This window comes from Bombina bombina, chromosome 5 (genome assembly GCF_027579735.1).
Source record: "Bombina bombina isolate aBomBom1 chromosome 5, aBomBom1.pri, whole genome shotgun sequence".
Classification (NCBI taxonomy): Eukaryota; Metazoa; Chordata; class Amphibia; order Anura; family Bombinatoridae; genus Bombina; species Bombina bombina.
In genome coordinates this window covers 243,329,332-243,347,078 of record NC_069503.1, presented here as the reverse complement: position 1 = coordinate 243,347,078, position 17,747 = coordinate 243,329,332, and the positions used below count along the sequence as shown (strand labels likewise).

The following is a 17,747-nucleotide window of genomic DNA, read 5'->3' as shown; positions in this document are numbered from 1 at the left end:
TTTAAGAGTGCTGCATCCCTCTGCAAGATATCTCACTATTTTTTACTTTTCTGAGCCTGTCAAGTCCTTCTTTTGACCCATTTTGCCAAAGGAAAGGAAGTTGCCTAATAATTATGCACACCTGATATAGGGTGTTGATGTCATTAGACCACACCCCTTCTCATTACAGAGATGCACATCACCTAATATGCTTAATTGGTAGTAGGCTTTCGAGCCTATACAGCTTGGAGTAAGACAACATGCATAAAGAGGATGATGTGGTCAAAATACTCATTTGCCTAATAATTATGCACTCCCTGTATGTATTTAGAGAGCGTAGACGACTGACTGATTACTGCTTAATATGGGAACCGTGGGAATCTTTCTGAGCGCATAAAACTTCACTAACCAGGCTAGCCAATTAAATTGCAGGAGTAACCTTAGAAGCTGGTTTCTCTGCTCCTTACACCCTCCACTCCCTAACGCTTAGTACCTTTCCTATGAACTACCCTACTAACCCCCACACACATATATGCCAGGTGTGGAGACTGCTAGAATGCAGCCTCCCTGACCAATACACCTAATAGAATGAGATTACTTATCCATTACTCACCCCTACTAGGATTTACAATGAAAGATTAGCTAGATACCCTAGTTGACTACGCCACTAACTCAAAGGTCGCCCAATATTTGTCTCTTACACGAAAAATAGAAGGACTAGAGTAGTCCGTATGTAATTACGAAAGTGACCTCTGTAAAAACGAGGTTTTAGAAAGCTGCTGTACAGTTTGAACTTATTAAAGAAGAGTCTTTGTTCTGATGCAACTATGTCATGTACTCAGTTTTTGAAGTGTACACTGTAAATTATGTTTAATACCTCAATAAAAAATAAAAAAAAAGTACTGTACCTGCTTTTTTTTAATATTATTACTATTTTTCAGTGATCAACTGCATTTTACCCCCTCAATTGAAATAGGGAAGTCTCCCCTTTCACATGATAGGTTGTACAAACCTGTAAAATGCAGATTATCACCCTTAAAATGGCAATAACCTGCTCTTAAAAGTGATGTTTATCCCGAGTAATGCTGCAGTGTTTAATGAGGGGGAGGGGCACTTTAGCGCCTCTATCCCCCCCTAAAAACAGTGATATGAACTCAGAGTGGAATTAAAACACAGAGTAGAAACTCCTCTTTCCAATGTGGGGTCTTATACCACTGTCATTAATAGGTGATTGTCATAAACATGGCCATCACCTATTTAATGTATTTACTGCATGGGGGGGGGGGCAGTAGCTACAAAGGAGCCCCTATCCTCTAAAGACAGCATATAACACATAAGCACACAATACCCATCAATTTTTTCAAAAGAGGGGTCTGATATCCCTTTAGATAGAAATGTCAATCACCTGTTTTTAGTAGCCTTTAATTATGCTCTAGACTATAAAAGGGGCTCTAGAAACCCCAAATAAGCACTACAGTTGGACAAGTGACCACTCTTTTGAAAAAGGAAAGGCCCACATGCCCAGGTGGCTATCAGCTGGTGATCATGGCATCAGTGATCACCTGACAGAACTATAAGCCTATAGAACTATGCTACGCAGAGTTAGTTCGGATAGAGGTAGGAGAATTAATTGTCTAAATGGTTTAAGCCACCACTCTGGATAATCAGGATGTTGCATCATTTTATGGGGCCCATTTATCAAAGGGCTTGCGGACCTGATCCGACACTGCGGATCAGGTCCGCAAGACCTCGCTAAATGCGGAGAGCAATACGCTCTCCGCATTTAACATTGCACCAGCAGCTCACAAGAGCTGCTGGTGCAACGCCGCCCCCTGCTGACACCGCCAGCAGGGAGGTGTCAATCAACCCGATCGTATTCGATCGGGTTGATTTCCGGCGATTTCTGTCCGCCTGCTCAGAGCAGGCGGACAGGGTTATGGAGCAGCGGTCTTTAGACCGCTGCTTCATAACTTGTGTTTCTGGCGAGTCTGAAGACTCGCCAGAAACACGGCCCTTCAAGCTCCATTTAGATATTTTATACCAATTCATTTTCTGTATAAATTGCAAGATGGTTCATTGTGCAAAAACAATAAATGTTTTATTTTTTTCTATTATCAATTGTTATTGAAAAATATAGATATAAAATACTAAATGATGGTGTTTTGGGAAGGTGAACAGATGACAAATGTGGGACAACAAAGTTTGGCTTTGAAATCATTAGGAAATAATGACTTCTGTGTGGCTATTTATTATGTACTCCATAGAAAAATGCATTTCACCTAGTGGTGTATTCCTATACCATAATATTTCTAAAAACTAAAGTTATTTTCTAAAGATGCCAGGCCTGCTGAAAAAATAGGTATAATTTGTGTTAGTATAAATGACATTGGTTTGCAGTTGCTAGCAGCTAAAACCAATTAGAGAAATATATGTAGCAAACTTAGCCTCAATTTTCAGCGCTAACTCATATGAAACGAGGACAAAGCAAATAATGAACGTATATTACAAAGTTGTTTCATTACACATTACTAAACATTACACAATAGGGATAAATCTAACGCAATGGAGGTATCTCCCTTTTGCAACTTTAAAATAAACGACCTCATTCTACAGCAATTGAAGAATTCTCACTTTGGCGAGAATTTAATTATAGAGATAAAAAAGTAAAGTTGAATTAAATTAAAAAATATGTATTACTATTTAATCTTCTAAAGCAGCAGATATGTTGTTTATATACAGGTAGCGGTTTACATAAAAAACAATGTGTCACTAGACATTCATCACAGCATGCGAGGTGTAAATATATACCTAGAACGTCTTCTGAAGATATGCTCCATAATTCCAGGGAAGGCACTTTCATTTTTCGATGACATATGCCACTGGAGTTTGATATGTTAGTTAAGGATGTATGGAAGTCATTTTCTGTTTTTAATATATTGCGTATTCCCAGTCCATAACTGTAGCTATAAATTAACGTCCATATTGGGAATATGTTAAATACCATGATTGCTTCTTTCAGTGTCATTCCATGCGCAAATGTAGTGAGCAAAAATATCCTGGATTTAAGCAGCAGATTTTCTTGATTCATGAGTCCACAGAGTGATATATAGGTATATCTGCACCTATATAAATAAAATGTCTTATTTCAAATAATATTAATGAAAGATAATATATGTGTGCATCAAACACAATTATTAAAAGGGACATTAAACACCTTCTAATTATAAGACATTTTGTGTTGCGTTGTAAAATAGCATCAGCCAAATCTATATATTTCAAAAACAAATTAACATCTTGCTTGCTGCTATTGTTTTTCAATAGCCAAACTCCACCCTACCACTTGCTTTAATTGGAGGAGCCATTCTAGGCTTTAGTGTGCACCTAATAAGGCTACGTATCATTATATTGTTAGTATAAAGTGCAATGTTTTGCAGTTCATATCTGTTAAAGCCAATTGGGGGTGGTGGTTAGCCTTGATAAGTCTGCAGTGTGCTTTTTCAGTCATGAGAATTAGAAAAGCAATTTGCAGAGTTACATTACATGAACAGGGGCAAACTAATTAAAGAAACTTGCAAAGGTATTTTACTGTGCAAAACTAAACTATTTATATTAAAATCTCAAGGTGTTTCCTGTCCCTTTAAAGAACCTCATAAAGTGATTTTATATCAAGGTAAACACTGAGAAAAAAGAAGGATCCCAGTGCCATAAAAGCTTATAAACTAATCTGCACCCGGGTCAGAATCACAGGTCTTTCCTCTGCTTGTTGTTTACTGTGTCCCCTCCCTGTCTTAGATCGATTCCAAGACTCCTAATCTGCACCTTTGTGACCACAGTTTACTTATCTAACTCTTGGGTTACTTATATTTCCAAATATTTTGTCCAGTTTGACCCCAGAGTTGTCACTACCCTTGGGAAAATACAATCTGCACTAATCTGAAAATTTAAATGGACACTGAACCCAAATTTTTTCTTTTGCGATTCAGACAGAGCATGCAATTTTAAACAACTTTCTAATTTACTCCTATTATCACATTTTCTTCATTCTCTTGGTATCTTTATTTGAAAATCAAGAATGTAAGTTTAGATGCCGGCCCATTTTTGGTGAACAACCTGGGTTGTTCTTGCTCACTGGCTGGCTGGCTTCTTAGCTTAGATGCCTTCTTTTTCAAATAAAGATAGCAAGAGAATGAAGAAAATTTGATAATAGGAGTAAATTAGAAAAATCCGGCTCCCATGGGCGCCAAGCCGGTATTTACCGCACGGCTATTGGCTAAGAGGTGAAAACGTCACCTCTTAGTCCAAAAAATTTTTTAGTCGTGGGCTGCTGTAGGAGCTAAGAGCGCCGACCGATTGAATCAAATAAAGGAGATTTCTACATGAAGTATCTTATACTTCATGAATAAAGTGCCCTTATTTGTTTCAATAGTAAATCCGAGCGTTTGTAAAACGCTAGGATTTACTTTTACTTTAATAGTGTATTAAAATGACATGCTCTATCTAAATCATGCAACTTTAATTTTGACTTTCCTATATCCCTTTAATACATTTTAAGCATAGTATTGAGGTTACTCCCTACCACCCTCTAGTCATGGGTGCCATGTTGAAAGGACAGTAAAGTCCAAATTAAACTTAAAGGGGCAGTGTGTTACATACAGTAAATGAATCCAAGTAATAATAGCAGTTAATTTATTTTTTGTTTACCTAAAAGTATCCCACTCAAATGTGTTGACCATGCAATGCTGTGATGCCCTCAGAAAAGGGCCAAGCAAAATCTACTCCCGATACATACACCTACATATAAGAGGGCATGTGCACTATTGCAGAGAGCTAGAGGTGGTCCTGCAAGCATGTGCGTGAGTGCTCATTCCTGTGATCACATGTACATGAGCTTTAATTCCCGACTCACCCCTCGCTATAAGTTGACTTTTAAACTTTAACAAGTATTGTTTTTGACAATATTAATTTCTATTGCTAAAGGACGATTAACATTTTAAAATGTTCTTAAAATAAGATGACGACTATGGGTTTCTATTAATAGGACTTATAACAGTGATGGCAAACCTTGGCACTCCAGATGTTTCAGAACTACATTTCCCATAATGCTTAGGCAATCTGGTCTAGTCAAGCATCATGAGAAATGTAGTTCTTTAACATCTGGAGTGCCAAGGTTCGCCATCACTGACTTACAATATCTTCATAAACTGGATTTTAAAGGGACACTCAAGTAAAAATTAAACTTAAATTATTCAGATAGAGCATGCAATTTTAAACAACTTTCCAATTTACTTCCATTAACAAAATGTGCACAGTCTTTTTATATTTAAACTTTTTGAGTCAACAGCTCCTACTGAGCATGTGCAAGAATTCACAGAATAAGTGTGTATGCATTTGTAATTGGCTGGTGGCTGTCACATGGTACGTGTATGCATTTGTGATTGGCTGATGGCTGTCACATGGTACATGGGGAGTGGAAATAGACATAACTTTTAAAATAGTCAGAAAAAAATCTACTACTCATTTGAAGTTTAGACTAAGTGCTATTGCATTGTCTTGTTGGCTTGCATTTGTTTATTATGCAAATCTACTGTGTTGACTGGTCCTTTAACATAAAACTGAAACTTTAAAGTGTGAATTTGCTCCATTGCAACATTGTATTTGCCTAGGAGACCTTCAAACGAGATTGCGCCTTTGTAACCGGGTTTTATAGAAGACGTGCCTCCATGCACACCAAGTCCAAACATAGTCACATCAATGTGTTTTAAAGTGCTTGCGCCTACATTATTTAACTCAGTCACATAGGTGCATAGTTTACAAGTTCAATAACATAGGCTCACATTTCGCCCCCTAGTGGCACTTAGTCATAGGCTGATTATTAAAGGGATATAAAACCCAAATGTTTTCTTTTATGATTCAGATAGAGAATACAATTTTAAACAACTTTCCAATGTACTTCTATTACTTAATTTGCTTCCTTCTCGTATTATCATTTGCTGAAGGGTTTATCTAGGCAAGCTCAGGTGCAGCAGATAACCTAGGTTCTAGCTGTTGATTTGTGGTTGCATATAAATACTGATTGTCTTTAGCTCACCCATGTGTTCAGTTAGAAACTAGTAGTGCGCTGCTGCTCCTTGAACAAATTATACCAAGAAAATGAAACAGATTAGATAATAGAAGTAAATTAGAAAGTTGTTTAAAATTGCATTCTCTATCTAAATCATGAAAGAAATTGTTTGTGTTTCATGTAACTTTAAGGGGGTTCACAATATTTAATAGATTGGGTAACGCATAGAATTTTAGACAACTTTCCAATTTAATTAAATTATCAATTTTGCTTAGTTCTCTTGGTATCCCCTTTGATAAAAAGTAATCCTTGGTGAGCTCAGCAGCGTGCACATCTTTATCCATCTGTAAGCAGTGTTTGTAACAATGTTTATAGCAATATTATATAATATATTATTAATATAGAACTCGTGCATGCTCCTGAGCTCCTATCCTACCTAGCTTACTCTTCAACAAAGGATACCAAGCAAATCTGAAAATAGAAGTAAATCCAAAAGTTGTTTAAAACTGTAAGCTCTATCTGAATCATGAACTTATAATTTTGACTTTAATGTCACTCCCTAAGTGCATTTTTCATGTGAAGCGCTTTGTGTTCCTTAGAATATTATTTGTGATCATGGGATTCGCTCAATAATTTTAAATTCCTAAAAAGGGAGATGAAATATTTTGCGCACAGTCTCAGCAAACCCCCAAATCACATAATATATGTGATCATCGACAATCCAACACCAAAACAGATCCTGTTAGAACCCCTCTAGGCACTTCTAATCTCTATGACTGCTGTCATCGGCAACACAATAATATTATCCTAACACAAATATATGCATCTACCTGATAGGTTCCGATATGTTCTGCAACCAGTTTTATTGCGTTTTACGTCGTAGTAACCTGATGGTTACCATTTCATTGTAATAATTATAGTATATTTAGGATATCTCAAAAATATATCTCTTGCCCTCTTCATATATGTCCGCTCCTCCTACACCTAAGTTAGTTCCGACTTCCCCCTCCCATCTTCCACTTCCGGGTCAAGGGTGTGGAGGCGCGTCTTGTGTTACCGGTGTTCTGGGGGCCAGGGGGTGGTGAGGATGAAGATGGCAATAGCCTGGCTGTGGAAGGTCCGGTGCTATGGTCACCACTCTGGCATCCCGACCTTGCTAGGGAGACCCCATGGTGGACTGGTATCCCGGGGGAGGAGAGGCGGAGCAGGGGAGGTGAGGACAAAATGGGAAGGTCATAGTGTCAGCTCTGGGTGTCCTCATGCCTTGCATGTAGTATGTGACATCGCCCTGGCAGGGGCAGATTTGCAATAATTAAGAGTAACTTAGGCAAGACATACACAATACTCATATGTATGCAGCACGTTGTGTGTTATAAAAATTATTTAATAAATAACAAATTCATTGATTACTATAAAATAAACCGTTGGCACCAGTAGTTTAGAAATCATATCTCTAGGCATAAATAGGGCAACAGTGCTGGGATCCAGTGGTCCTGTCACTAGCACAGGCTCGAGGAAACAGAAGTGGCAGCTGTGTTACATCAGATTTCACAAAGCTGTGTATCAACAGTGTTTTGAAATGTGTGTATATATAGAGTTGGCTTTGTTGATTGCCAAGTGCAATATCAGTTCAGGGGTGTGAATGTGTCTTATTGTGAAATATCCACTAGCCAGTTAAAAAAAATGAAGTCTTATATTACTAATTTATAACTTTACATATAGTAAGATTATTAAAAATGTCCCAACCCTAGATATCTTTCTAAACCCAAATGGATCAGGTTTGTTAAAGGGACAGTCTACAATAGAATTTTTTATTGTTTTAAAAGATACACAATCCCTTTATTACCCATTCCCCAGTTTTGCATAACCAACACTGTTATATTGATATACTTTTTACCTCTGTGATTACCTTGTATGTAAGCATTGCATGATTTTTTTATTTATTATCTATTGACTTGCATTTTATCCAATTAGTGCAGTGTCTGCCACAACTCACGGGCGTTGGCACAATGTTATCTATATGGCTCACATGAACTAGCACTTCCCTGTTGTGTACAGCTAATAAAAAAACGTGATAAGAGGCTGTCTTTAGTGGCCTAGAAACAGTCAGAAATGTAGAGGTTTAAAGGTTATAAAGTATATTAATATAACAATGTTTGTTGTGCAGAACTGGGGAATGAGTAGTAAATGTGTTATCTATGTTTTTAAACCATAATAATTTTGGTGTTGACTGTCCCTTTAAAGGGATGTAAAAAACGAAAAAAAAATATTTTGTGATACTATTTTTAAAAATGTTTTTTTTCCAATTGACTTATTTTATCTATTTTGCTTAGTTCCCGTGATATTCTGTGTTGAAAAGATACCTAGCTAGGCAATATGAGCACTACATGACAACTGGCAAGAAATAGGGCTGCATCTAGTGCTCTTGCAAATGGATAACATTATTGCAAAACTGCTGCCATATAGTGCTCAAGAAAAGGATTGGCTACTAAGTATCTGCCCCTGCTTTTCAACAAAAGATACCAAGACAACAAAGAAAAATTATTTGAAGTACTAAATTAGAAAGTTGTTTAAAATCGCATGCTGTATCTGAATTATGGAAGAAAAGTGTTGGGATTCAAATCACATAATACTGAACATATTTTTTATGCTCTACCCGTAAGGGAATGTTTATTAAAAAAAGCACATGCAAAAAGCAATGGATCTACATTTATAAACATCTTGTGGGTATTGTCCCTATCAGCCAATGAATAGCACATAATCAGATACTTCCTTGTTAGTCTCACTTTAAACTTAGACACCTTTTATTTTACCTTTTTATGAAAACAAAACAAAAATCACGTTTAACTTCTGCTGTTTCTTACACATGGTAGAAACACTAAACCTACACCTGTGGCCTTATTTACATCACTTTTTATACAATTATTAAATACAAATTGCTGGGAGATTAGTAAATGCAATAAGATAACTCATTTGATTAGACATCGAGAATGATGACAAGGTTAACTAGAAAGATTACTTATAGTTTTTTTTTTTTTGCTTGGAGAAGGCCACTGCCCTTCATTATAGCTATGAGAGTTGTCCTTAGCTAGTGAACAATGGCTGTCCCTATGGATGACATTTGCACAAATGAATATTGCCTGTTGGCTTCAATTCAATGTATACAACTTTAAATTAAAGGGACAGTAAACCTCATTTGGCAACATCTTTAAATCATTGTAATTATTATTGGTCTAATTGTAAATGTTAAATGTGTTAAACATTTAAAAACACCCTGTGAGTGATTGATTACCTCATGCCCTGAATTTACCTATTCTTTGCCTTTATTTTTGTTAATAAGCTTAATGCCATTAGATGTTCCATGACATCCTAACAGGCTTTAACGTTGTTAGGGCTACTCCCCATTTTGTTTAATGGGAAATCAGACTGGGGGTGTGCCTAGCATTGTAGGTACTCCCCCATGATCCAACCACGTTCTTGAAATCACATGATCACATTGACGATACTGTGATTTCATTTTTCCAAGCAAGTGTTAACATTTAACTCTCTTGCCCTGGGCATGATGGGGTTAAATGACTGCAGGTTGAGCAGCTAAACAGATGTAAACAAAATTAGGTTGCAAGGTGGTTGTTAATACTATGATGATCCATTGACAGTTATAAGAGCATAACACCTGTTATTTGAATGGTGGGACCTCATTGTTTTAAATGAGTGGTATTATGATGTATTTCAATGTTGAGGGTGATAGCGTCTAATTTAGAGTGGCAGAAACCAACAAAATAGGACCAGTGTTGTAAGGTATTTGCCATCAGATTTGTTAAATCACAGAGCAGTTATATGGTATGTGAAACTACTCATTTGAAAATTAGGTTGTATTTGCCTCTATGCATTATATTGGCAAGAAACCCCCATCCAGCCTGATTTTGTTTAAGATGTATACTGTTTTATTAGATGAGTGTTGTTGCTATGGTGGTAATGGGACTCATTTAAAAGGGATATTATCATTTATTGATAAAGTGCCAGCAGGTTACGCAGGAGATGTCGTCTTCTCTCTGTAAGAAGCACTCTTTGCCGTATTTTAATGCTTAAATTGATGTTCTAGGGTGATATAGCACAGACCACCTTGGAAGTCACATTTGAGCTGCTTTTTTTGTGTATGATATATTTTGTCTTTAGGACGTAGCTCCCGTAGAGCTAGAACTCAGCAGGAAACCTGGTGGAAGTAGCTAGAACTTTAGGGAGGAAGCTGTCAGTGTGACATGGAGAATAGCTTAGACAAAATGTGGTTTCATTCAGGAATGACAGGAGTATAACTAAAACTTATTTCTCTCTTCATGAACAATAGAACTAAAACATTTTCTTGGCCATAAACCAGTCAATACCTAGGCAATGTAGCGCTAAGAGACAGTACCAATCGGCAATCTTGTGAAAACCAACATCCATGAGTCCTAATTGGTTAGAAATACGATACCCGATTGGCCTATTGTCTAACATTGACTTTACCAGATTCCAGCTCTCCGTTGCTACAGCCCCCTGCTTTCTCTCCGTACAACCAGGGTGGTAGGGAGCTTCCTGGGTGTTTAAATGAGCATTCTAAAGCAAGAAGTACATGTAATATGTGTGCATAAGGGGTTAAAGGGACAGTATACACCAATTTTCATATAACTGCATGTAATAGACACTACTATAAAGAATAAGATGCACAGATACTGATATAAAAATCCAGTATAAAACTGTTTAAAAACTTACTTAAGGAGGGCGGAGCCAGCAGCAGCGATGGAAGCTGTGTAATCTCTGAGCTCCGTGACCCGGTTCCATAGATCGGCTCAAAACTACTCACAAATTCCTAATTTCCACAAAATAACATGCTCCCATGAAAGCCTTATAGACCGGGAGTCATGAGAAAGCCTTTTTAAGCAGATCCGGTGGACTCACTCTCGTCTTAGAGCCTCATCGCACCTATACCCGACGACGCACTCATTTTTACCCGGCCCGGAACTAGCCTTGTAACCGGGACTTTACTACGTGTCTTGCCCGCCTTGGGGAACCCTTCCCCACCCTGGCCGCTGACCCGGACCGCCACTAGGCATAATCACAGAGACTCTTACCTACTCTCGGGCCCCACCGCCATTACTTGGAGTAACCCACGCACACAGCACAGAGACTGCAGCCGCACTATAAGAAGCCGGAGGTCACTTCTTCTACGGGTAAGGAGGGGGAAATAGAACAGTGTCCCGCCACCCGGGCTCCAACTAAAGACAGGGGGAGCGAATACAGACAGGCATACCCATAGTGAAGATTAACCATCTAGCCAGAGGCCAGCTGTGTGGGGCCTACAGATTTTTACCAGTGCAGTTAACCACGTGGCAGAGTCACCACGCGGCAGAGTATCGACTAACACTACTCAGACCCCAGAGGTCCTTGAGCTCTGCACCTGGCCTTTATTTTATCTTATTTTATTGGACATTACCCTACAAATCAGCGCACCTGATTCAGGTTTTTTCTCTCTCCTTTTAACCATATCTGCTTAGAAAAGGGATCTGTAGCATACTTTTACACCTTCCCACTGCACAATGAATGCAAAACGCACTACGAAATTGAATAAACCCCCTAAGATGCACAACCACAGAGACAGTATGGTCGCTCAGTTTTTCTCTCCCCCTGCCACAAAAGTTGGTGACAGTGCTGAATCAGCTAAGTCGCCAAAAAAGAAGGTACAGTCCTCGCAAATACAAGAAGATGACACTGAAGAGAGCACACCTGTCCCCAACACCATCCTCTCTACTCTAGCATCCAAGCAGGATATAGCAGACATAATCCGCTCGTGCATCCGGGAAGAGATAGCAGAAATAAAGCAGGACCTTCACTCAGTGGGCAACAGGGTGGAGGCTTTGGAAGAATTCACGGACCACCTTCAAGTGGAAATCAATACAACTCAAGATTCAACAAACCATCACACAGCTCTTATAGCAGATCTCTTCGACAAAATCGAGGATCTGGAGAATAGGAGCCGCCGGAAAAACCTCAGAATCAGAGGTGTACCTGAGTCGGTATTACCCAAAGATTTCCCAATTTATCTCCCGGCTTTATTCGCACATCTCAGAAACACCACCCCCTCCACAGATATCCCTTGGGTTCGAGCCCACAGAGCCCTCAGACCGAAACCCCCAGACACTGCCCCCCCAAGGGACATCATTATGAAGTTTAGAGAGTTCAACGAAAAGGAAGAGCTCCTAAACCTCTCTCGTAGGCATCAGCCTGTGAAATTCAGGGGGGTTGTTCTCCAATTTTTTCAAGACCTCTCCCAACGTACATTGCAAAGGAGGAGAGACCTTGCTCCTGTAACATCTCTGCTCAGACAGAAGAAAATTCTCTACAGATGGGGATTCCCCTTCCATCTCTATGTTCTTCATGGAAACAGAAAGCTAATTTGTAGAACCTTGGAAGATGTCAACGCCTTTTGCCAGGCCCTAGAATTGGACCCCCCAGAAGATCTTTCTCCAGAGAACTTTCACGAACCCCCTAGAAAGAAATCTACAGGATCTGCCCTGAGAGATTGGCAGCGTATACCCCCCAAACCTCAGTCTAAACCGCTGGCCAAGTCCTCCGGCTCGCTTTCTAGAGCCACAACTTAATCGATCATTTTTTATCTTAGCTATCTCTATGAATTGAACACTCTACTAGAGACTTTGCCCGGCGCTACAGTTTGGCCGCTGGGTAATGTATAGCCTCAATGGCCATTAATCTTTTACTGTTAGATGACTCCTGGTCTAGAAATTAGTAAATTTAGGAATTATTGTATTGTATTGTTGGAATTATTTTACCAATGTAATTGAGCATTAGTTAGTCTTAAATGTATAACACTTACTTTGGAACGGGTTATAATCCCTCCCTCTTAACACCAAAAGTTTAATGCCTGCATTAGTATCTAGATTTTACATGAGAAAATGTATGTTTTATTTTGTGTTTTTATTCATGTTCTTTTTGCTATGTGACAGAGATTCAGATCCTAGGGCCTACTTAACACAGCCTACTTTCTATACTCTACAACCACGCCTGCATGCCTATCACCTATTGCAGTCATCAAACTATAGACACCAGACACACCAGCACCATGGAAGGCCACACTAAAACTCTCACCTTACTGAGCCAGAATACCAAAGGCTTGAATTCTGCACAAAAACGCTCATTAGCCATGAGAGACTTACATAGGAAAGGGGGTGATATTCTCTTCCTTCAAGAGACTCAATTTTTAAAACAAAAGGAGCCTAGCTATTTTGGAGGTTTTTACACTCAAAGTTTTCACAGCTCATTTGACCACAAAAGGCACGGCGTAAGCATCCTTATTAGCAGGCAGATTCCTTTTACACATATCCACACTTTCACTGACACTGAAGGCAGGTTCTTATGTGTAACTGGCACCTTGTTTGGCTCCCCGGTGACATTGGTTAATCTTTATGCTCCCAACACCAGACAACTTCCCTTTTTTAGGAAAAGTTTTGCTAAGATTCTAGACCACACAATAGGTGCACTATATCTTGGAGGAGACTTCAATCTCCCTATTCAACCACATTTAGATTCCTCGAACCCTCGGCCCACAACACCTAAACACACAACCAAACAACTATGGAAACTTATGCTAGACCAAACACTGTTTGACACCTGGAGATTCGTCCACCCTGAGAAGAGGGACTATACCTTTTTCTCTGCCCCTCATAGTTCATATAGTAGAATTGATTACCTTTTTACTAATCAAAGAGGCCTTTCCAATGTACTATCTTCCAGGCTCTCACATACCGTTTGGTCAGACCACTCGGCTGTAATAACAACACTTAAATGGCCATCAGCACCTAGTGGCAACTTTCAGTGGAAACTAGATGAGAAACTATTAGATTCCCCAACTCTAGTTTCTAATTTAGAAAAGCTTCTACAGGAGTATTTCAGATTTAATTCCTTACCGGAAACAGACCCTTTTGTTGTCTGGGAGGCTCACAAATGCTTCATCAGGGGGGAATGAATAAAACAACAAGCACAAGCTAGAAAGAAAGCACGGCAGGTATATAAAACATCCACTGACCTACTAGCCAAACTGGAATATGACCATAAACTAAACCCTTCCTCCCCCCAACTATTAGCTGACTTAAAGGGACACTCAAGTCAAAATGAAACTTCATGATTCAGATACAGCATGTTATTTTAAACAACTTTCCAATTTACTTACATTAACAAAATGTGCACAGTCTTTTAATATTTACACTTTTTGAGTCAACAGCTCCTACTGAGCATGTGCAAGAATTCACAGCATATACGTATATGCATTTGTGATTGGCTGATTGCTGTCACATGGTACAGGGGGAGTGGAAATAGACATAACTTTGCAATTTATTTAAAAAAAAATCTACTACTCATTTGAAGTTCAGACTAAGTGCTATTGCATTGTTTTCTTATCATGCATTTGTTGATTATGCAAATATATTTTATTGACTGGTCCTTTAATGAAAGCCAGGAAAACAGTTCATGACTTACAACTTAGTGAAGCTAATGCATTGGCCTTACTGACTAAACAAAAATTTTACTTCGAAAGCAATAGGGCGGGAAAACTCCTAGCACGCTCCTTAAAACTGAAAAAACTTAAAACCTTCATTCATGAAATTAAATCTCCAACGAACCAAACTGTCAGTACCACCCCTGAAATACTTTCCCAATTTGAGGCGTATTATTCCAATCTTTACAACCTCACTAACCCTGACCGCCCCCCCGACCCCAGTAATGCCATAAACAGCTATCTTCTAAACACCCCTTTACCGCAACTTTCTGATGCACAAGCGACAGAATTGGACGAACCCTTTTCAATGACAGAGCTCATAACCACCCTTAAAGATTTACCATCGGGCAAAAGCCCTGGCCCTGACGGTCTCTCGGTCGCTTATTACAAAACGTTCGCACCCAGCCTGCTTCCACAATTATGCACCTTATTTAACTTAGTTGACCAGGAACACCCTTTTCTTCCCCCCATGCTGGAAGCACACATTTCAGTGATCCCTAAACCCGGAAAGCCCACAGATAGCCCATCTAATTTTCGTCCCATCTCGCTACTAAACGTAGACGTTAAGCTTTATGCTAAACTCATAGCCAATAGACTTAATAAGTTCCTCCCCCAACTGATCCACACAAATCAAGTAGGCTTTGTCCCCAGAAGAGAGGCGCGAGACAACACCATCAAAATCCTAAACTTAATCGAATACACTCAGTCACAAAACATTCCTTCTATCTTCCTTGCCATCGATGCCGAAAAGGCTTTTGATAGGTTGGATTGGTTTTTCCTCAGATCAACGCTCACTCGCTTTGGCCTGAGAAACAAACTCATTGAGAAAATATTTGCCTTATACCACATGCCGAAAGCCCGTATTAAGTTAAACGATTCTCTGTCAAATGCATTCCCAATAACAAATGGAACGAGGCAGGGCTGCCCTCTTTCCCCCATTTTGTTTATTCTGGCCATGGAGGTTCTTGCCTCCAGGATTAGGAATGACGAAAAAGTCCACGGTATCCACATAGCAGATACTCACTACAAACTAACACTCTTCCACGGACGATATTTTATTTTCACTGACTTCCCCCTCACAGTCCCTAGAAGCACTTTTGCCGGCTTTAGGTACCTATAGCACTCTCTTTAATTTCAAAATAAATAAGCAGAAATCAGAGTTTCTAGGTATCGACATCTCAGACCAGACAGCCCAGCAGATCACTAATCACTACCAATTCCGGTCCCAACCTTCTTCCATAAATTATCTAGGGATAAAGCTAACGACCTCAAAGGAGGCTCTATACCACCAAAACCACCAACACCTTTTTGATTCCATCAGAACAGACATGGGAGCTTGGCGTAACAAATTCCTCTCCTGGCTTGGTAGAGTCCAAGCTTTCAAAATGAGCATCCTGCCTCGCTTTTTATATATGTTCCAAACCCTACCCATCCAACCTCCCCTACATTACATTCGCAGTGTGCAATCTTTCGTTAATGGCTTTATATGGGCCCATAAACGCCCTAGAATCTCTAAAACCACCCTCTACAGGAAAAGGGACGAGGGGGGACTAGGAGTACCCAACCTTTTACTTTACTCACAGGCAGCGCAACTGACTAGAATAGTCGACTGGTGCAAAAACAGTATTGATAAAGAATGGGTCAAGCTTGAGCATGATCTATCCACTTCACGGAGTCTAGGGTCAGTGTGCTGGACATACAGGCAACATAGGACATTACCACCTCTTACACCCTCGTTAGTAACTGATACACTCTCCACATGGGACCACCTCATAGGTTCACAGAAAGGCATATCGATCTTACCCTCGCCACTTACCCCCTTACTACACAACAAAGACTTTCCTCCACTACTCCACAAATGGTCCCAGGAACTGTACACACTATCTGCGGGTTTACCCTGCCATCTTGTCCTGGAAAAAGGTACCATCATTCAGAAAACCGCCCTTGCGGACAAGAACATAAACTTTTTTGAAAGATGGTTCGAATATTTACAACTAGCACACTTTTTCTCCCACCACAAAGACAAACATAATCTGGTAAGAAATCTAAACCCATTCGAAACATTATGCCATTCCACACTATTAGCGCAGGGCACTCTCTCTAAGATATATAAAATCCTAATTACTCTACACTCCAAAAACCTCCCGTCATATACAAAAGCATGGGAAGCCGAGTTGGGACATGAGATCCCCTCTGAGACATGGGACATAATATTTCAACAAATGGGGAAGGCTCCCTCCTCAATGGGAATCACTGAGACGAACATAAAACTCTTAGAAAGATGGTACCTTTACCCCAGCAGGCTCGCTAAGATTTATCCCCACACAGATCCACTATGTTGGAGAGACTGCAAACAAGTAGGAACACTCCTCCACATCTGGTGGGATTGCCCCACACTTCAGCCTTTCTGGCTGGACATCCACAGAGAAATTCAAAAGGTACTCACTATAACTATCCCCTTCAATCCTTTAACGCTATTATTTAACAAACCCCCTAAGATCAAATGCAAATACAGACAGGTCTTATTATACATTATGCTCAGTGGGGCTAAGCAACTGATCCCTAGACTGTGGAAACAGCAACACATTCCTACTCAAAAAGACTGGGTGCATAATGTCACTCTTCTCCTCTCCCTGGAAAGGTTTCACTACCAGAAAACAAAAAGGATGGATTTCTACTGCGCCATGTCCTTTTATTGGGAAACATACACCCACACACTTTCTAGACCTCTGCCATAACTAACTAACAATTCTCTGACACTCAGACACCTTGTACAGCCACATTAACCCCCGTAGTATATAGCAAAAATAGGACACATCTGACTCACCCGGAAATTGACCCTTGAGCCGCACTCCATCCGAACTGGTTCCCTAGACCTTATATCCTATCACTCAACTAATACCTTGATGACTGCAACTTATTTCTCACGTGTATCAATATCAGTAAGATCCTTCTTTTTCTTACATGGATCTCTGTCGCATTGCTTGGTTTAAATGTTAAGTGGAAGTTTCATCCACATGTGTTATTTTAAAAAAGAAAAAATCCACAAGCTACTATGAACTCTGCCAGAACTTTATGTGTGACTCTGCAAATGCATGGTTCCTTGGATCTGCATACAATAGATAGTACTGATCCTGCCTCTTGTATATTTCATCTTCATTG

The 17,747-nt window shown here is 39.6% G+C and overlaps 2 protein-coding genes across 3 annotated transcripts in view; one reads left to right on the top strand and one right to left on the bottom strand.

Moving 5' to 3' along the window:
- Window positions 1-7,077, bottom strand: part of LOC128660205 (protein adenylyltransferase SelO) — a 170,363-nt gene extending 163,286 nt beyond the window's left edge. For both annotated transcript variants that reach the window (XM_053713909.1, XM_053713910.1), the window contains exons 1-2: window positions 6,871-7,077; window positions 2,788-3,101 (exon numbers count right to left, since the gene is read on the bottom strand). In XM_053713909.1, coding sequence (XP_053569884.1) covers window positions 2,788-3,067 — 280 coding nt within the window. In that variant the 5' untranslated portion in view covers window positions 3,068-3,101; window positions 6,871-7,077. The remainder of the gene's footprint in view (window positions 1-2,787; window positions 3,102-6,870) is intronic.
- PDSS1 (decaprenyl diphosphate synthase subunit 1) overlaps window positions 7,073-17,747 on the top strand; it is a 93,373-nt gene continuing 82,698 nt past the window's right edge. The window contains exon 1 of the mRNA XM_053713923.1: window positions 7,073-7,253. Within this exon, the coding sequence (XP_053569898.1) occupies window positions 7,128-7,253 (126 nt within the window). The 5' untranslated portion in view covers window positions 7,073-7,127. The remainder of the gene's footprint in view (window positions 7,254-17,747) is intronic.